The 21469-nt window shown below is 40.2% G+C and overlaps 1 protein-coding gene across 2 annotated transcripts in view; it reads right to left on the bottom strand.

Moving 5' to 3' along the window:
* DPP4 (dipeptidyl peptidase 4) overlaps positions 1-21469 on the bottom strand; it is a 74240-nt gene that overhangs the window by 10997 nt on the left and 41774 nt on the right. For both annotated transcript variants that reach the window (XM_006196217.4, XM_006196216.3), the window contains exons 12-23: positions 19733-19777; positions 17566-17673; positions 17221-17288; positions 16224-16277; positions 15698-15819; positions 13965-14012; positions 13621-13719; positions 11221-11290; positions 8143-8337; positions 5592-5646; positions 4887-4986; positions 2031-2095 (exon numbers count right to left, since the gene is read on the bottom strand). In XM_006196217.4, the coding sequence (XP_006196279.1) occupies positions 2031-2095; positions 4887-4986; positions 5592-5646; positions 8143-8337; positions 11221-11290; positions 13621-13719; positions 13965-14012; positions 15698-15819; positions 16224-16277; positions 17221-17288; positions 17566-17673; positions 19733-19777 (1029 nt within the window). The remainder of the gene's footprint in view (positions 1-2030; positions 2096-4886; positions 4987-5591; positions 5647-8142; positions 8338-11220; positions 11291-13620; positions 13720-13964; positions 14013-15697; positions 15820-16223; positions 16278-17220; positions 17289-17565; positions 17674-19732; positions 19778-21469) is intronic.

The following is a 21469-nucleotide window of genomic DNA, read 5'->3' on the forward strand; positions in this document are numbered from 1 at the left end:
AAGCATCGTGGTCTGATCCCTGACAAGAGAACTCCAGCTGTAAAATGAGAGAAGTGATGGAGACATACAATTTTTATAGCACTGTCTCCCTTCAAAAAGTTTTAAAATTAAATCAGAAAAGGTTTTAAGGTTTATAGTTCATACTGCATGATCCAAAGAATACAATGTTGAGTAAAGCCTTGAATTATGAATAATAATGCAGAGGGGGAAAAGGAGTTCAAAATAACTATGAGTCCCAGATGGATAAACTGAGGATTCAGAGACATTCAAGGCAAATGTCACGGGAGTCAAAAGAGCACGAGAGTCCACTGGGAGAGCAGTACAAGGGTCCTGATAGGTGGAGACGGAGGGCAAGTGACATCCCAGGCAGAAGGAACTGAGGACAAAGGCACAAAAGGCAAAAGCCCAGAAATATCCAGAGAACAACGAACATTCCAGGTAAACGGGGTCACTGTGAGAGAGGTGTTGAACACCTGGTTAAAGAACAAGGGCTGGACTTAGTTGAGTCCACAGGAAAGGTCCACAAAGGGCTGCGGATGGGGGTTCATCTCATAAGTCCGTGTGGGATAGCCTGGAGCGTAGGAAGACAAGCGAAGGGGAGACCAGCCGGCTTACTGTTAACAGAATGAGGCAGTCATGCGACCGCAGCAACATGGTTATGGAGAAGGGAAAGGATGCCTAAAGCAGCTCATTGGTTGTGGAAGAGAAAGAATGGGAAGAACTGAGTCCAAAGTATCACAAGGGACAATCAGCAGAAACAGGGACGACCTGACAACAGGCCGGTTGGTAGGGGAAGGTGATTTGAACATCTCACTTCACAGGTTGTTACTTTTCTATCTTGCCTGGAAAACAGAGACGGAAACACAAAGGCACAAACACATGCGTATCCCCTCCCGCCCATTCCCACACAAGCCTTGCCAAATAAAGCTGAAAGTAAGACATAAAACTAAACTGTCCAGACTTAGCTCGCAAAACTAGAAATTATATTTGCATTTGATTGTATTTTGATCAAATGGCCTCAGAATCCATAATAATGATGACATCGTACAAAAACAAACATACGAATATTGCTCAGAGCAATGCATTAATATGAAGCCCAGGCACTGAGAACTGTGGCACAGGTGAGGAGGAACTGTGTTCTTAAATTATCCTGGTTATTGTTTTTCTGTCTTTTTTATTCACTGTCCTGGGAAGAGTTTCGAATATCCTATGGAGAATGTGAACATCAGATGATTTACTTTGTCACCTGTAAGTTTCAGGGTTTTCAACTTACATGACAGAATCAGGCGAGTTTTGGATGCACCAAGGTTCTGGAAGGGTCCCCAGTACTTAGGCTGACATCTCCAGCTGCATCGGCGAGCCACCAAAGGGTGTGCTCTGGCTCTGCAGGGGACCACACCAGTGCACGGGGCTGCCCTTGGTTGCTGCACCCCAACCATATTTCAAATGCGACAGCCCCTCTGCACAGCAACCTGCCCACTGGCTCCGCCATCAGGCAACCAGCCCGCTGGGTGCGATTCGGTAATTTGGGTTCAAGGGCCTTTCCGAGTGCTCCCTGCTGGACCTACACCTCACCTGCTTTATTCAAACCTTGGGTGAAAAAACTGTACACATTTGGCTATGAATAAGAAAATAATAAGCTTGTATACACAACTTAATTCTGATAATACCATGAGAAATTTTCATACGTAGTTAGAGGTTTGAGAGTCTTCTGGGCTCTAAAGGAATAGGTTGAATTTGACATGTTTTCTAAACTATAATTTTTATAATTAAAGTAATTATCTGGTATTGCTTTGTATTTCCAAATGAATGCATATTGTGACCTATATAGCGTACGATAAAGACTGTAATTATGCAGAAGATAGTAGGGGAAGCTATTGGAGTATCTCTAAACCACCTGTGTTATTTCTTTCTAACAAGAATTTTGTTGGAAATAAAAACTATATATTTTCTAGAATAGATACACTTAAAAATGCTCCTATGCCACTTATAAACAGGTTATGGAATGGATCTAGTTCACCGTCTCTTACCCTGTAATAGTCAAGGTTGTCTTGTGGAGTTGGAAGACCCATGTAACGTTCTGTGTACACTGAGTCTGCGGTGGAAAAAAGAAAAACAAAACTTAATTCATATAATGAAAACTTTGTCTTGCCTTTGATTGGGTTACTTTATGTGCTTCTAAATGTCTTAACTTGTGCAAAGGTCTGAAGTGTTACCCTCAGAAGTATCTCCTCCAGCTCATTTTTACTTGGCTTGCTGTTAATGCCGCCAGGCTCCTGCTCAGACTCAGGCCATCCCACACCCAGCCCAGGCAAGTCCTATCAGCCCTTCCCATGAAGGCAGAGGGAGATCAGACTAAGTCGTCTAAAACCCAATCAGCAATCCACCTGCAGAAAAGGCAAAGGTGAAGTGTTAAGTGCTAAGCACTCTACATTATCCCTGACCGGCTCAAAGAATCTTGATTAGCAAGTCCCTTAATGCCTCAATTGTCTTGGATTTTTTGGTCCTGATACCAGTATATGCCCTGATTCGTGATATGCCCTTTCCTTTTGGAAACTCCCTGTAATGTTCAATTACTAATTACTCACTTAAATCATATTTCATTTTTATGGCAGGTTGAAATTTACTATGATTAAAAGCAAGAATTTAGTTATCATTTATTTGCTGCATAACGCCCTGACGGCTCAGCTTCTCCATCATAATGCAAGTCAAACATTCCTTTTCTCTCATTTTGTGGCAAAGCCTCAATTCTGATGTTATAACTGTTGAGTATTATGAAACAGATTACATTAATACCTGTCTGTTGAAAAGACAGAAGCTCTCTTGTAGATACGGCAGAAAAACATATGCATTATTGGTTTGGTTATTTTGTATAATTACATGTATTTAAATCATACATCACATATATCATATCAGTCATATATATATTCACATATGTATATATAGCTCCTGAAATATCAGTGAGAAATGTTACTGTGGCTGAATTCTAGTATAACTTCAAAAATATGAAATAGCTATTTTTGAAAGATAACCAGATTACTGTAGATTAATATGAATAATTTGTAACTATTGTGCTTTAAAGGATAATGGCTTAAATTTTACCATAATTGCACAGGTAGTTCTCTACTGATCTAATTAATTCTTTAAATGAATTTACCATCTATTACAACCTTAAGCAACATTTTAACCCTTTTTGGATGACTGTTATTGGAGATTCAAAACTACATTGATGGGAGAAGGCATAGCTCATAGTTGTGGAGCATATGCTTAGCATGCACAAGGTCCTGGGTTCAATCCCCAGTACCACCATTAAAAAGAAAACAAGAAAAAACTACATTGATAATTGATAACTAGCATTAGATGTTCCACATGTATTGCTCATGCCATTTCTATGGAAATCAAAATATTTTCCTCCAAAATGAGTAACAGCAATATTTAAACATTTTGACTAAAGTGAATACAAACTATCTGTAATTTTACATAGCTAGAGGGCACTAATGTAGAAAATATACTATCTTAAAGCACACTTGAAAATATAAGTTCTTCCAAAATGCTCATGTCTTTTAACACTTAAATATGAGTAACTTTTGTTGGACATTTAACAGGGAGGGGGGGCCTTTAAAGGGCAAAATAAATGTTTCCTCAAACAGCCACAATTCTTCTTGTCCTAGAACATAATGCCCCTTTCTTATTATGCTAACCAGGTATACATGTGTAAGAAGACCTAAAATTTTAAAAACAGTGTTGAAAAAATGCTTAATGTCGCTGTTGTAAACTTTTAGAAGTATACCTTGAAATACCACTTACATATTCATTCAATCTGATCTTTGAGTAATATTGTGCAAATTTACACATATATAAGGATTCTAGGAAGTTCTGAAGTGTTAGGTTGGTCCATGTACATTTAATGACATTCTCTTCTTACCATTATATAGTTCTAATAATGTATTGACCACCAGAGGTCTCCAAAAACAAGCCATCCAACAGAACAATTAATATCAAGCAATTAAGCAGGAAAACATTACATAAAAACAGATCCACTGAATGAGGATCAGTCTTAAGGACGTTCTCCAATTTTTTTTAACAGAAAGAAAGTGAAGTATCTTTTACATTGGCTCCTTTTGGCTTGGAGAGGCTTAGAAAAGGGTTTCCTACAGGATTGGTGCTGCCACATTTTAGGACATAAAATATTTAATGAGCATATTCATCATGAATGACTTTATCCTTATACAGAAAGGACTTGAGACAGGGTCAGAAGAGGCACAGGAAGAGAACTCACCTTCTCACCACCTCTGACTCTTCCCTCCCACCTACTGTTCCACCGCGCACTCTCTCCAACTTGGGGGTTGTAGCTTTACACGTGTGTGACAGAATAACATGTTCTCAGGGATGAAGGGAATATTCCAGCTGTCACCTACAGAGACACTGGAAACAAACCCGCCAAGGATTCCACATCCCTAGTCTCTCCTTTCACCCAAAGCCCTACTTACATTTGACCTTTACCTGAAGGGCGAGAGATACTTGCTTCTCTTCTTCTGCTAATATGTGAAGCCCCCAAACTCAAATTAGAATAAACATAAGGAAGGGTTATCTGAAGGAATGTTGCATTCAGGTTGTTTTAAAATGCGGAAAGCAGAATTTGTTGATAAGAAATTTGGAAAACAGAATGCGCTGCTAACTAAATGTGTAGATAATATTTAATACCATCGAGGCTTGCAGAATAGCAGAGTAAGTGAGCCTGTTTTATTACAGGTGTCCATAAAGTCCTTCTAAGAGGACTCAGCTCATTCACTGTAGAAACACTGAAACTCAAAAAGGAATGATTATCTCACTGAAATGTGAAGGTTGTCACTCAGTATCTCGGGTACCCGACTGCGCTCACCTACCATAGTACTCCCACTTCGACACGGGCGCCACGGCGATTCCACACTTGAACACACCGCTTCCTGCTCCCAGGACCATTGAGGTTACATACCCTCCATATGACTAAGAAATGGAAATGGTTATTTTTATGGAGGTAAAGGAATTAAGGACATACGGTAAGCGAGGCACAATTTCCACATTTCTCACATCTTTATAACTGTGCCTCTTTGCAGATAGAAAGCACGGTAGAGAAGGTTTAAGTTGGCCTTAATTAGACAGTATCTAAAGACTACTTTCAGACCCCTGGTCCCTTTGCTTGGTAAGGAGGAAGGTATCGAAAATGGCTGGCTAGGACCAACTAAACACACACACACACGCACACAAAAGAAAAAAAGCAATAAACACTAACTCTTTACTGACTTGGACTCATGAGAAAAAGTTTCTCTTCCCCTCTCCCCCTCTATTCTTTCTTTCCTTTATACCTCCTTCTCTCCTTTCCTCTTTTTTCCTCCTTCCTCACTTCCCTCCCCCGTTGTAATAAAGAAAGGTATAAGCTCAGCTCGCAGGGACTCTTTGCCCAGAAATCTAAGACATTTAGTTGGGCCTTCTTAGATTGAAATGATAGTGGTGATTTTCACCTCCAAATACTTACATACAAAAGTAAATTCTCCTGCTCTGGGTTACAGTCACTAAGGAATGCATACAGATGCAGCAGCCAAACTACTCACCCAGCCCCAAATTGCAATCCTCTCATCGTCCACAAATCCCATTTTTGAAAATTGTCTACAATACATGAAACAAGTCCACAAATTAGTATCGCACTATGTATATAAAACCAAAATAACAGCACAAATGTGAAACCCTGCCATTTGTTCTCTATTTCGCTGTTAGAAACTAAGATTAATTGCTGCCAGCAATCAAATAAACCACCTGAGATCAATGTCTATCATTGTTAACTTTAGAGACAGGTGAACAAGGTTTACTTTTGTTGGAGCCCATAAAGATTCTGTCTGTGTGTACGTGTGTGTGTGCGTGCGTGCGTGTGTGCGTGCGTGCGTGTGTGTGTGCGTGCGTGTGTGCGTGCGTGCGTGTGTGCGTGTGTGCGTGTGTGCATGATTCACAGAAAACAAATCCTGGCTGTTTTTTTCACAGCTTTATATAAAAATGTGCAGCCCAGATGCACTTTTCTTTCCATAATTGAATTTAAATCTCTCCAGATGTTTTTCAGCTTGAGAGAGGCTGCCCCTGCAACGGAGAAATACAGGGGCAGGGGGAACATCTGGGTAAGGCTTAGAAATATCTCTGGGCCCCCTACCTGAGAACTTAAACACCATTCTCTAAATACAGCCTTTCTTACGATGGGTGTTGATTAGTTAGCTCAGCACCATGGAATAAGAAACAGTTTTTCCTTGATGGATGAAGAAATCTTTTTGTCATTAAATTGTGTTCAGGATTGGAATCCAAGTAAAGAAAGGAGAAAAATGTTTTATGCACCTATTTTTTAATCTTAGCCTTACATCAAAAAGCAGTTTGTTTACTTAAAAAAAAAATCCAGCAAATGGGGCTCTGAACTTTGTAGTATCGAGGGAGGTGGGAACCCTTGCACTGACCTATATGTGACTTTGAGAATCTTTGTGTTTTCAGTTGGTGATACACGTCTTAGGCTGCCCTGAATTGAGCAATATTAGAAAAAAATTAAATGTAAGTCATTTTCAACTCAGTATCCTTCCTGTGGAAACTTTGAAAACTTAGAACACATACATACAGAAATGTGCGCCAAATCATAAGTTTACAAGGTGATAAACCTTTACAGAGTGAGCATATCCTTGAACCAAGATATAGGGCATTACTATCTCCCAGAAGCCTCTGGGTCATTTCTTCCTTTGCAAAAGGAAAAGAAAGATAAATATTTTTTATTGAATTCCATAAAAATTTCACCTGAATTTGTACCAATATAAATTGGGTCGTGCAGGATATACACTTTTGTGCCTGGCTTCTTTCATTCAGCAGACTGTGGACTGTGAGAGTCATCCGTGCTGTTGTGTATAGTTCTTTTTAGTTGCTGAAAAGTTAACTACTATTATTTTTTAAAATGGAGTTGTATATTGTGGACACACAATTTTGTACTTTTAGACTTGTACGGCCCCAGAAATCATGCCCTCTCTCAGAGAAGACCAATTTGGATAAATAAAAATGTATTTATAAAATATCACAGCTTCTCTCCTGAGCCAATTTATCCTCTCTTTTATCTAAACTTCTCTTTTTTTTTTACTTTTAAGAAAAATAGCTAATCACTGACTTTGGTATGACAGACTTAGGGATACTTAATAAATTGTCATCTTCTCTTTGGTTTTTCTTTTTTAAAGGGCATTTTCCTCCACCCATGTAATCATTCACAGTTTTTCTCCATTTCCTAGCTTATGATTTCACAACATTATTTTAAATCACTCACTTACTATGATTTCCAGACATCCATGCAGTGGGTTATAGAAACTCAAAGACTGCATCTCCCATTTACCAGCTGAATGCAACTCAGCGTGAGCTGGAGTGAAACACGGATTTAAATCCTGACCAGTCTTGGCAAATTACCAAACCTAAGAGCCTCCATTTCTTTACTGGAAAGATAAGGTATGAACACCCACTTCTCAGGGTTGCTATGCAGCTTCAGTGATAACACAGGTAACACGGTGCCCATGGTACATGAGCATCCCAAGGCAACCATCATTCATGGCCAGATCACATCTTTCTCAAGCCAGATCACATCTATTTATAAGGCCCATAAAGGGAGCGCACAAGAGTAAGATGTGATTCATCCTTAATGAAGCTCTTATAATTGTGAGTGCTGAAGGTTGTGCTCCACAATTTTTCCAAGATGGAGGGGGGTAACCCTCATGCAGCAGAATGTCAGAGCCACTCCTAGGACTTCACTGCCATCACCCTTCTCCAATGTCATGCACCCCAAAGTCATCTTCTTCTCCTTGACTGTAGAGATAGTTTGCTTGTTTAGTTAGATGTTTACTCAGGGGTACGTTTATCCCTCAGTTTCATGCCCATCATGTTTGATGAATTCGGAGTCTCTATTTCCAGAAGGTGGTAACACATGTGTCAACTCCCTTTCTAAGTCTAAACATGATATCTTCACTAAAAATCCCTCCCAAGGATGAGAAATTACAGATTCATCCTAGGACACCTTAAATCTTTTACACTTAAAACTCTAAAATATAAATAGAGAAGGGAAAAAAATCAAATGACCTTTGGATCCATCTCCTAGTCACTCACCTGGTTGCTTCAATTTGGTCCTCAACTTCAAATGTTCCCAGTCTTCTGTTGATTGCGTGCATGATCTTATCTCCTTGGTAACCACTTCCTCTGCCATCAAAGCTGGCTACTATAATGTTTTCTGTGCTTGCAAGGTAGGTAGCCCAGTTGAGTCTGAAGATAGTGTCTGCTTTTTGACTACAGGGGCCTGCATAGCTGTGAAAAATCCCCAGTTGTTAGCTTTTGGGTTTTCCTGAATCAAATGAGAATAGCTTGCATTTCTAGTCCCTGTGGAAAAGAAATGTGCCTCTTTCCTGCACACGAGACTGAAATTGTGCCAGCCACTGGGGTGTCCACAGTGAGTCCTCTGAAACTTAGCAAGGTGAGTATAATGGCTGTTTCCTCCAAAGATGCCCATCAGTTTTCTTTTTGAAGACTGTTATCAAACACAGACTTTCAGACCAACATTTTCTAGGTCATATGTATCTTGGAAATCAAAGAATAAATAATCTAATAGTTAGGATAGAGTTGTGTTGTGAAAAAATAACGAGGATGACAAAAACGCAGCTGTGACTTTATCTCTCCATCTCAGCTTACAAACACTCCTAGACCACCAGTTTCCTTGGTTGGAACTTCCTTAAGGACTCTGACTGTGGTAGGATGTGCTGTATTTCCCCCAGTACCCAGCACAGTGCTGCTCACTAAGGCTCACTGTGGAACGGGCCGAAGTAGGAATGAACTCTGTCCCTTAAAACTTCAAGGGCGGAAGAAATAGACTGAATTGGGAAATGGGTATATTGTTCAGCATTCTATTTATTGACAAGTTTAACTCCCTCATAGCTGCAGTCTTCACAGGCTGTAACCTCTCCCTACACAGCTATATGTACAATCTCCATGAAGCCCTCTCGTTTCTGTTTGTTAATCGACAGAAACTCCCTATAGTTCTTTGGAACTCATGTATATGCATCTTCTGTGCACCATCTGCAGGACTCCTGGACCCAGACCTTCTCCAATAACCCTTTCCTTCCCAGCCTGCCTCTCCTACTCTTCTGCTCACTCCCCACTCCACAGGTTGGACAAGTCCTACTTGGATGTCTTTGCCAACATTTTCCTCCTTCCCTTTTCCTTTGACTAAAGTCAAAAAACCTTAGTTTTCAACAAAATATTGTATTACTTTAATTTTAAACTAGATAGTGTAACATTCTAGCTTTAAAAAGAATGCATTCATGAACTCCTTGGACAAATAAACACTTTTTAACATATGAAATGCCTTGTCCTTTCAATGAAATTAAATTTGACGGAGTAACACAGATAAAGAGAACAAATTAGTGGTTACCCGTGGGCAGGGGGAGGAGGGAGATGGGAGAGGGAAAAAGAGGGTTATTATGGGATTATATGAAATCATGCGTGTGAAACTTTTGAAAATTATAAATCACTATGGAGTTTAAAGAATCTTTCATTCAATTAAAAATAACAATAATAAAGAAGAGAAGAAGCACAGAGTAAATAAATACCAAAAACTTTGCTGAAAAAAATTAAAAAACAAAAATAAAATCTCATGCAAAAAAAACTTGGTAGAGTAATAGCCTTCCTTAATATGAATTATGTATCAAGTTATCTAACCCCTTAAGATTAAACAAAAGTATTTTTAAAAATAGAAAACAATGATTTAGACATCTAAGAACATGAAGAGGAAAATAACTGTAAAAAAAATAGGAACCAAATCTACCATGTTTTTTTAAACTTTCCTAATTAAGGGGAGGTCTAGACATTACTTACTGGGGAATCCAAGAAGATAAAAATGTCACCCTTTTCCAAAGATAAAGGATCCTTTTTTAGTACGGGGGCTAGAGCCCAAAGCAAGTGAGTGTTAATATAGTCAAATCCTGACTAAGTTAGGTTTAATGAGAGTCAGACAGCACAACTGGAAGTTTAAAATACCTCCTCTTTCTTTGCGCTTTTATGTTTTGTTTACATGGAACTGTAAACACAGTGGAGCAAGGCTGTGTCTGATGCTAGTATGTGTACCTTTTCTCTTTTCTTTTTTCTTTCTTTTTTTTGCTAGTAACAACAGAAAAGTGTCCCCGAGTGTCAGTTTTCTTTTGTATATAATGGGCCCAGCAGAACTCACCACATCAGCTTGCTGTTTGGACGGAATAGGGCAAATGACCGGGCACGCAGCAGGCACCCAGCACGTTTGTTGGTTTGTTTTGTTTTGCTTTGTTTGGAGTGAAGGAAATGAGGCAAGTTAGGATAGGAAGAGCGGCATTGTGGCATTCTGCATGAGGTCAGGGCAATTCTGGAAAGACTGACGTAAAATGTATTCCTAGTAATTATCAAAAATATTTCACAAAGATGCCATGTTTAGATTTCTCATGAGCACACATTTACCACTCAGAGACTTGTTTTTTTAATAATTAAAAAAATTTTTTTGGAGGCAGAGGTAATTAGGTTTATTTATTTCTTTAGTTTCTTAATGGAGGTACTGGGGATTGAACGCAGGACTCTACCACTGAGCAATACCCCTGCCCTGCCCGCAATGCTAAGATTTATGATGTCAGAACTTTCTCTGGGACTTAAAGCAGTTTGAATTATAATGAATACATTCCTGCACACCTTTTCTTCACCAAAAAAGGGAATGGAAAATCCCAGGCAGTAGTATTTCAGGAACTAAAGAGAACCCTGACATTGGAATGAATTAAAGGCCACCAAATGGGAGCTGTTTGGGCAAGTTTGGGATAAGGAAACTGTGCAGACTCTTAATACCTATCTCTTGCTTGTTAAAATGTCTACAAGGTAAAGATGAAAATGGGGACTTGAGAATCTCTTTGGAATTCTCTTGGAGTTCAGGGAAGAAAAATCCAGACAAACCCATATGCCATTATGGCAGAAGAAGAGTGTCTGCGTTCATTAGAAAGATGGTAGAAAACACATGTTTGGATTTGTGATTGCAAAAAAGAAGGAAGAAATATTAAAACTTGTTCACAATGATTCAGGAAGAGAGAAAGAATGCATTTGACTCTATTTTTCAGGAGGCTGCATTAGCAAAAAACATACAATGGTTCACTTCTAACTTATTCCCTTATCTTGAATACTTACACATCTATGAGCAGAGGATATTTCTTGGATTTATCAAAATGAGGAGGCAAGATCATCTGATACCAAAATTCTAAAAAAAAAATGAAAATTTAATTAGTGAATTCATAACAATTATTAGCACACGATCTTGGTTCCTTATCTCTGTCAGTGTTAAGTAACATGTAGAGTTTAGCAATTTGCTAAATTATAATAGAAAAAGAAAATGAACCAATTTGATTCAGCATGTTTTTCAGATATGAAAACATTCTCTTTCAGGTTAAAATACCAGTTTAAGGTTAAAACAATAAAGTTGTTTTTAATGCATCTAATAAATACATCGGGGCCTTGTAAAAGTACATCTTTAGAATCACTAATGTTTTGTCTTTATCATTCTGTTCTTTGGCATCTAATCTGCTTATCTAGTTTGTTTATGGCTTATGTTCTAAGTTTTCCTCCAAAATGTTTTCCTCTTCTTGAATTTCCTTGAAGAGGTTTAAGATTTTTAGTTGGCCCCAATTCTATTTTAAAATTCTGATTTAATAGCATTTTTGTAATTCTTATTGCCATCCCAGACTGTGAAGCTGAGATCCCATTTTCAGCTCTGTGTTTCACAGAGTGCAATCAGGTTCACGTGGGGCAAACTCCTGTGTACGTTCTGCGTGATCTTGTGCAGGTCTGCTTAATTCTCTGTACTTGATTTAACATCAGTTTAATAAAATTTGTCCTACATAATAAATCTGTTATCTTTGCTCCCAAATTCAGGCTAATGAGACTAATCCTTAAAAAAAAAATTAAAAAGAGAGAGAGAGAGAGGGAGAGTTGTTTCATATTTTAATCAGATTATTCCCAGCTTCAGTAGATATAACCTGTAGGGAAAAAAATCCTTATCTCTAGATCTGCTTCTCCCTTATGTTTATCTTTCTTTCTTTCTTTTTTGTTTGTTTGTTACAATTATTTTAGTTGATGGGAAAAGAAAGGTTTAGAAGTAAAATCTTTATATAGACAGATTTTTCTTCAATTTGTATTCTGCTGGTTATTTTATGCCTCCTGATTAAATCTGCTTATGAGAACAAAATTTTATTCTCTATCATATTTCAGTAGAATGTGAAACTATCAATTGATCATGATGTTTTAATAACAATGCCAGACCCACATTTGATCTCTCTTTTGTTTGAATCAGCACTAGCTAATTGGAAGTGTTTCAGTTTCAGCTTTTTGAAGATGCAGTCTTTTCTTTGGGGGGGTCTTTCTAATTCCCAGTCCCATGGCCCTCTGCTTCCTCCTCCCCGGCACCCCCTCATACCCTCCTTTCCTGGCGTTTGAATGGTTATAACCAAATCCCTCCTGACCCTCCCCCTCTAGCAGCTCCATCCTTCATCCACTATCAGGTTATCCTTCCAATTATGTGGCTTCCCTGACCCTAAACCTTCAGGGGCTCCCCACTGTTTACCAACGAAATAGAATGTCACGTCTTAGTATTCAATGCCTTCTGTACCAGGTGGTACAGTTACCCCTCCAGAACTTTAAGCCCTTGCCAGCCAAGCCTAGTCCAAGGAGCAGCAGCTCTGGCACTTAGCACACACTCAGACTCCTGGGCCCACCCTGACTGGCTGGCTCAGCCCGTGCACAATGTTAATAAGGTCCCAGGTGACCCCAAACACATGCATTTTCAGTAACACTGCTCTGAGCTGTTCTTCAGAAGTACCTCCACTCTCTGTGCTTTTCCTGCCATTTAAAATTAGATGAATTGAGTTTTTTCCTATTATTACCCTATATATACATAAAAGAATCTGAAACAAATCAATCCTGATAGATTCCTCCCTCCCTTACAAATTGTTAGCCTTTATTGGAAAAAAACAAGCAAACCAATAAAAACAAACGAATTACAGGATCTCCTACTCAAAGAAACGCCTGGTTCTTAGTGTTTTCTGAATATAATCCATAATCAGGCCACTAGGCCAGGGACTAGGCTAATTATTTTAGGAAAAATTCAAGATTTCTATCCTGAGACTGAAATTCAACATTTTACAGCCAACCCTAATTTTTTTACACAATCTTCTCAGATATTTTCGATCTCTTTGGGGTTAAAGGTAAAATACATTAGGATATCATTACGTTAAAAACACAGCTAATACTTAATAGCAGAATAGAGTTACTAATGGGATGAAACTGAATTAGGAATAGTGTATTTTCTTCAAATATTTTCCTCTTGAATAAATTTTATATAGAATAGTACTAAATTTTTAAATAAAAAATATAAAACTAGTAGTTTTTGTGACAGAATATTTCATGGAAAAACAATCTCAAATTAGATTTATGTATAATATAAGATACATATTGTTGATCAAGTTATATCATATTTAGTTATATTTTTATTGGGGTTTCCATAAAAAGTTATGTTCCAAGAGAAATTTAACTTACTTGTTTCATGCATATTAATGAAGTCCAGTTTTTTGGTGGGCATCTGGACTTCCTGCAGCATATTTTCCAAAGCTGAATTGTTTTCCAGGACTCTTAGTTCTAAACAAACATTTGAGACCACAGTCATTTGTTACAATATGAAGAATTCAGATTGTGCAAAGTAATAACAAACAAGTGACTGATTCACTGATGGGACCTACATACTTCAGGTTACAAGCTTTGTGTTCAAGTTATTATTAAGACACTCTAAAGCCAAAGAAAATTCCATTGTGCTGAGTACATGTTGGTCCTATTCACATACACTTTCCTAGAAAGCAGACGAAGGGTGAAATACAAGAAAATACCTTTATCACTGCTGCTGCTATGCAGAGTATAAAGGGGCAGACCAGGGCCTGTTAACAGAATCAGGGAAAATACATTTTAGGGCTTTTTTTTTTTTTAACTTTTCAAAAATAGCATTTGTTACCATTTAACTTTGATATAACTTAGACACCATTTAGTTTTGACAGAATAAAGATCACAGTGTATAAGAGGCTTCCTAAGTGTTAGCTGTTTTTTCTTTTCCTTAAAATGAGTGCAATCTGAGTGTAAGAAGTATTACAGGAAAGGCACTGGGCTCTGGCGAATGAAGCAGAAAATGCACCTCTGGCCCTGCTGGGTGCCTTGCACATACTATCCTGCCTGGGACTAATTCTTCTTCTGTGAACTAAGCCATCGAGGCTCTTGAGAGCGGCTGTCCTTCCCAGCCCGAACTCCACGCACCGTCCAGCGAGGACCACACCAGGGATCGGGCCCCGCCCCCTTAGGGCGGAGCTCCAGAGCCCGCCCCCCCCCGCCCCAAGAGGGGCCAGATTCCCTCCCCCTCGGCCCCCCGCCCCGCTGCCCCCACTGCGGAGCCCTGGGCCAGGCGGCACATCTGCAGTGTGCCTGACTTGGATGAGCGATTCCTTCCTGGCATGCGAAAGTGTTTTTCTCACACGCTCAGAGCTTCACTATTTATCCCAACTGTGGTAGTTGCAGAGTGGAAGGTAACGTATAGAAAAAGCTATTCTGTGAGAGATTTAATTTTGATGCATTTAATTAATAATTTTAATTTTTACACTTGATCAGGACCACAGTGGAGGCATTATACGGACCCAGGTGTGAATCCCTGGCTTTCCTGCTTTATGATTTAAGACAATATATCCATGCTTCAGTCTCCTCACGTATAAAATGAGGATGATGATATCCACGTGACAGAGTTTTCTTAAGGATCAAGCAAGATCATGAACACAAAACTTAAGCACAGTGCCCAGTATATATAAAACACACGCCCAAGAAATGGTGCCTGGAAACAGCCATAGTAAAGAACTAAGAAGAAAAATAGAATGTTGAAGAAATTGTGGCAGTAAAGGAAGGTTCAGACAACGGGTTTGGAGACCTTTTTCAAAATATCTATGCTCTTTCTCTCATTTTGAGAAGTCATCTAACCTAGTGCTTAATGGGGGCTCAAAGGTAGAGACTGTGTTTGAAACCCGTTGACCCTTGTATTAGCTGCATGACCTGTGGAAATCATATTCCCTCTGCTTGTCCAGGTTTCTTCATTTATAATAAAGCAAGCAATCCTAACAACAGCAACAGAAGACGGAGCTGTGAGCAAGTTGGGTGACAGGCACTACCCACACACATTTTTCTCAATTAAAGGGGCAATGCATAAAATGACCATTAAAAAGCGTCCACCATGCACGTGCAGATAATGATGCCTTGGTCATACCTAGGCTCTGGGGTGGGGTTATGCTTTCAGTCTAAAGCAAGCCTCTTGGTTAGAAGGGGAGGAAAAGGTGGTTAACTCACCACTTAAACAGGAACAAAGGGAGGGGGACTAATTTCAAGAACTCAGATTCAAAAGGAGAGAACTGAGCAGGGCAGAAAGAATATTTCCTAAATGGCACAGAAAGGACGGCTTTGGGGATGGAGACACTGAGCCAGGAGGGTGGTAAGAAGGTTGCCCAGAGAGGGGAGGGAAGGGAGGGAGCTACCCGAGAGGGACTTGGTGGGTACCCCCTGCTCTCCCTCCCTGTCCTCACTTCAAACCTACCAGAACATCTCAGCTGATAGTACTTTGCCTCTTTACTAAATGATACAGAGTAGTACTGACACCTTTCTGGATCCAGCTCACAAGTAAGGCACGTCACTTTTGTGTAGTCATTAAGCTGGACTCTGTAAAACCAAAGGTGGAAATTAAGACGAAAGAATCAATGAAAAGGAGGAACTGAATAATGCAGTATTCCAGTTTCAAAGATATCAGAATGTCAAAACCATACTCACAAATGTTTTAAATATGAAATAAACACATTAATTCATAACAACCTCAAATCTCCTATCGCTAGGAGATATCGCAAAGTAACTAACAAAGTCACTCTCTTTTGCTGACATGAGAATTGACTTATAAAGGAACAAAAGCACTCGGTAGTAATTCCAGCTTAATATATTAGGACTAGGCAAAAAACACTAAGTAAGTAAGTAAGTAAGTAAGTAAGTAAGTAAGTAAATAAATAAATATAAGAGACAGAAATTGTTCCTCAGCTAAAAGCTCAAGTCAACAACTTGATAAAAACTCTTACTTATAGAGATTTCTTCCTCCTGGCATTCCTTTATGTTCATTACTAATGTAGTATCTGGAAAGGAAACAAATGAAATATATGTTAATCATGTTTTTAAGTTAACACCAAGCGTTAGTGTTCACGGACGTGCACATGCCTCAGTGCTTGCCCTTCACTTACCATTCTTCCTGGCCTCTCATCTTCAGAAGCCATTTCCACTCCCCCCCACCACCCCTGTCATCTCTAAATAGGGGATTCTTTTTGTAACAGACTAAAATATCTGAATACGGGGATTGCTCCCTTAATTGCAGTGGCAAGTAAAAACTCAAAAGAAGTCTTCTGTAGGAAAAATATGACTGGACAACTAGCCTGAAGCTGAGACCTCGTTTATCAACACCGTTTTCCATATTTGTTGTTTCATAACACAAACCACTCATTGGCAGGGGCTGCGTCCTCCTGAGAGTGGCAGAGCCACTTCTAAAGAAGACCTTCAGAAACCGCTTTGGGAAATGGCAAAACTCTTGCGTGGTGAAACCAAAAAAGAACTGTACAAGTGCCCAAGAAATTCTAAGGAAAAACAATGCTCCCTATCCCATCAGTTCGTGTGTGGTAGTTGATGGCCTCTGCAAAGCTTTCCATTTTCCAAAAAGTCAGGCCAAGACACAGACAGATGAAGTCGCCTCTCCAAGCCTTCCAAAAGTTCAGTGTCAACTGAAATTTAACAAAATGCCCCTGAAGACTAGATCTGTGTTCTAAGACATTTAAGAAAAAGAGGCTACAGCTCTTCCAACGTAAAGCAGGTAAGAGCAAGAGGTAGAGCTGCTTGGTGGCAGGGCATCAAATCTGCTAAGCATATGTGAAAATCATTAAGGCTTCCGTATGTTAAAAAGCAAAAAAGTACTGAACACATTCCAAACAGTCTACTCTTTATTTGTAGAAGATTTTTCCCTATTTCTGGGCAAAGGAGGGTGTGATTATGTCAAACACATTGCTATCTATTGATAATTAGAATACTTACAGGTAATCACTGGTAAGAGCTTCTATTCCAATGACTTCCCAGGCACCTTTTGTAACAAATGTGCAATTCTGATGTGATTTAAAAAAAAAAAGAGGTTTATTAGACTCTCCTCTAATCAAATTTAAGGGGATGATTAAATCATTTGTATCAGGAATTCGGATAATCTCAGATTTTTTTCTTGGTTCTCCCCACCCCCCACCTTACTCTGAATACTGCTGGAGAATTTGAACCAGTCTGACTATTTGTACACATTGATCAACATTACCAAATAATTTCCACTTCAAGTTAGTTTGAAAAAAAAAAAAAAGGAGACCAATCCAAAATAAATTATGTAAAAATACTCACTCTCTTATCTGTCTGGAAATGACAAATGTGTTTGTAGCCCTCTTCATTGCTGATGATCTTGTAGAAGCTGCTCCCGTCAGAGGTAAAATGAGGTTCTGCAGGCCTAAACTAGAGAATAATAGAAAACACAAAACACGGTAAATCACATTAGCCTCATCTCAGTACCAACTTTAGTTTCAGGAAGTCCTCTCAACAACACCTATGCTCAAAACTCACGTTTCATTTACCTGCCAAATGAGATCAGAGCGTCTCAAAAGAAAATTCTTCTAGAAAATGCGACAAAAAGATCTAACGCATGGGGAATTGTTTGCAGGGAGTAAATGAAAACATGTACAAAAAGACACAGGACACTCAACCCGTAGCCGGGGTGACTGTCACCCTGAGGCACCTTCTCTTACGAAGGACAACTCTGTGGCTTCTGGCCATGGATGTGAGAGAATGAGCATAAGCCTTTCAGTTCTACACGTCAATTGCTTTGATGTCATAAACGTGCTTTCTTGAAACAGGCTAATACTGTTTTTGACTGTTTCAGGTTGGAGGTGGTTTGGAGTTTGAGGGATTTTTTTTCCCCTCCCTGCTTCTTACACATAATTCTTTTTGAAAGTCAGACTTAGAAACTCCTTCACCATTTCTGGACTGGATACCATAAGGAATGTCTGTCGTATATTTCCTATGGGAACATTCATTTAGTTACCATCTTTATTATAAGCCTTTTCATTTTACTAAATAGGATCAACAATTTACCAAAAAAATAGTTGTATGGAAATATAGAACAAAATTTCCATTTTTTACAGTTCAATAAAAGATAGTTCCCGGAACATAATGTCGTTTAAGCAGGAGTATCCACCCCATCCCGAAAAGAATATGTCATTTTCTGACTTCGATTTCCTTACTACATTTGAGAGCAGGTAGGGGATGGTCTTTTAAAACTGTTGGTTCACTTCACCCTCCATGTTTCCTCTCTCATCATCTCCCATTTGGGGAAGGAAAAGAAAAGCTTCCCTCTGCTATTTAGTGATTCAAAGCGAACTCATTTATGGAGCAAGCCGAGGCGTGCCGTACACTTGGTGTTCTCATTACGGAGCTCTGAAACACATTCCCCTCTCTAGACCTGTGTTCACAGCCTTATCTTTTTAATACATTTCCCTGTTTCCCCTGGATGGAGTTGTGCCTAGTAGAAATGTGTGAAAAGTGGCATCTGTCTGGTTAAATACAGAGAGGAAAAAACATATTTTTTTCAAAGAGTCGTGAGGAAGTGTAGCATGTCTCTTGCCATGGAGGAAACCACTTTTCATGTTGGCAAACCTCTCCCCTCTGCCCAATCAATGCCTGAGGAAAAAGGACGTGTGACTGCTGGGGAGCTCCGAGCCCAGCTGGAAGGGGTCCTGTTCCTAGACCGGGGGCCGCACCCCTGTGCTCCGCGTGATGAGAAATCTTTACATTTTTTATGTCACTTTGTTTCTCTCTTAAAGGGGCTTACTAGAAGCAGTCATAAAAATTAGGTGCAAGTCACTCATCCTCTTTCACATGAGGTGCCACCAAGGCTGGAGTGCTTCATTCGTTTGCTTCATTCTATGGTCTCAGAGCACCGAGGCCGGTGATTCTGCACGAGGGGTGATGAGAAGCACGGGAAGTCCCGGAGGGTCGCTGTGCTTCCTGGGATAAAGTTCGCCATCCAGGGCTTAGTGAACTTAGCGAACCCACATGAGTGTGATTTCCTCCAAAGAGAAGTGCAGAGCGGGTGTGGTGTGTGCGCTGCTGAGTTTCTCTGTCTCCTCATGCCTTTCTGAAGGCTGTGGGCGGAAACCATGTTTTCTGCCTCCGAAGCACAGATCTTTGAATATGAGGTCGCCAGGACATACTGGTATCTTGGCCGCCTTTCAGCAACGGTTGCTTTGTAACTTCCTGGGAGCTACGACTTGCCTATGACTTTTGTCTGTTCTTCTCTTGACTTTTCACTTGTCCTTTGACTTTTTTCTGAAAGAGCACATTATCTATTCTCTGTAAAAATATATCTCTATAGGGAGCATTTAAATGTGATGAGAACTAGGTCAGGCAATATCTCCATCAATAACAAATAACGCAGGGCCCTCTTTGGTTTAGCCACATGTTAAATCGCTCTGAGTATTGGACTGCTACTACAGAAAACCCCATAACTCTCACTTACTCTTCCAACCCAACCAGTGGTACTCGTTTCAATGTGCTGCCGTCCCTAGGGAGAGAAAAACACAAGGAGAAAAAGTGAGGTTCTTTAGCTATTCTTTAGCTGCAATTTGTAGCAATTTAAGCAAGATTGCACCTATAATAAAATAATTGAAAACTACCTCCATTCACAGATTCGTATTTATGTTAGTACTTTTTATGCAGTTGCATTAGAACATTTACCTCTCTCACCTACAGCTCTGTCCTGAGTGTGACCCATGTGCCGCCCTGGAAAAGCTCCCCCAGCGTTTTCAGTTCAACAAGCCCAGAACTGAAGACCATCGTTCTCTCTCCCACAGCCCCACCAGCTTGTTCTTACTCCTTCATTCTTCTCTTGCTTAGTGGCACCATTCACCCAAACCAGAGACCTAAGAATCATTTCAGAACCCGCCGCTCTCAGCCCCTGTCTTCTAGTTCTCAGACTTCTCTTGTCCTTCTCACGCTACTGCCTTAGTCTGTGTCTTGCCGGGCTTCCCAGGTTCATGGCCCTGATCGCCTGGTTGGAGATCCTGCTGCTCTTCTCTGCTTCCAGTCTGCTCTCCACCCTGCTCAACCCACAGCTGACCTCATCAGGCAACAGACAGTTCTACCTCATTATGATCCTCTCATTTAAAACCTTGAAATGGCTCCCAATGTCTTACAAGGTAAGTCCAAACGCCTCAGAATGGCACCTCAGTTCTCAGCATTGTGCTTCTCCTCCAATCCTCAGTCCTACGTACTCCCAGACCCTGCAGGCTTCAAGCTCTTCACCCTGGATGTCCTTGCACAGCCTCTGCTCACAGGGTCCACATGCCTTCATCTGCCCCGGAAAGGACAACTTACCCCAGGTCCTCCCGGGTCACCCTCTGTCACCCCCCATTCCCTGTGCCTGCGCCCAGTCATATTGATGCTCTTCTTTTGCCCTACATTTCCTCTGTACCTTGCTTATACCCTTTGAGGGCACAGTATCCTGACATTAGGATGATTTAATTGTCAGGAAGCAAAGAGCTGGGTCTTCTAGTTTGGATTCTGGCTGTCATGTGACTTAAGCAAGCTCCTTAACCTTACTGAGTCCCACAGTGCCTGGCTACTGTGAGTGTTCAAGGAATGGTAACTATTACTATTGATTTTCATGCCAGTATTCCCTACTAGAAAAATAAACATTTTGGGGACAGGCATGCTGCCTAATTCTGTTTTTTATTTTCCATTCAGAGCTATGCCTAGAACTTGGAACATACTAGGTATTCAGTGATTGCTGTATAAATACCGAATGATTGAATCAAGAAACAGGGTAGAGTGGGGTGAGGGGCAAGATTTCTGAGGCAAGAATCTGCCCTGTGCCCAACCAGGATGGGGCAGAGTGGGAGATGTGTAGGCACCGAGCCCATTACCAGGAAAAGTCTTGTTGAGATGTCCTTGACCTATGCCCGCAAACCTCTCCCAGGCGCTAGCTCTCCTGAGGCTGTTGGTCCCGGGGGGCTTTGATTTTGATCCACCAGCTGGACCCTGTGGTCTCCAATCACCACCACCCCTTTCCCAAGTCATAGTATCCATAACGAAAACAGTATGACCAGTGAGAGAAGGTGGAATCAAAGTACCTCCAGGTAGCAGATGACCTAAAAGTCAGTCAAGACTTATGGCCTCAGGGCCAGACCAAGAGTCAGAAAAAACAGAAACTCAAACTTGATTTCCTGATAACTCTCTGTTTTCACATGGCCCTCAG

This window comes from Vicugna pacos, chromosome 5, assembly GCF_048564905.1.
Source record: "Vicugna pacos chromosome 5, VicPac4, whole genome shotgun sequence".
In the NCBI taxonomy this organism is placed as follows: domain Eukaryota; kingdom Metazoa; phylum Chordata; class Mammalia; order Artiodactyla; family Camelidae; genus Vicugna; species Vicugna pacos.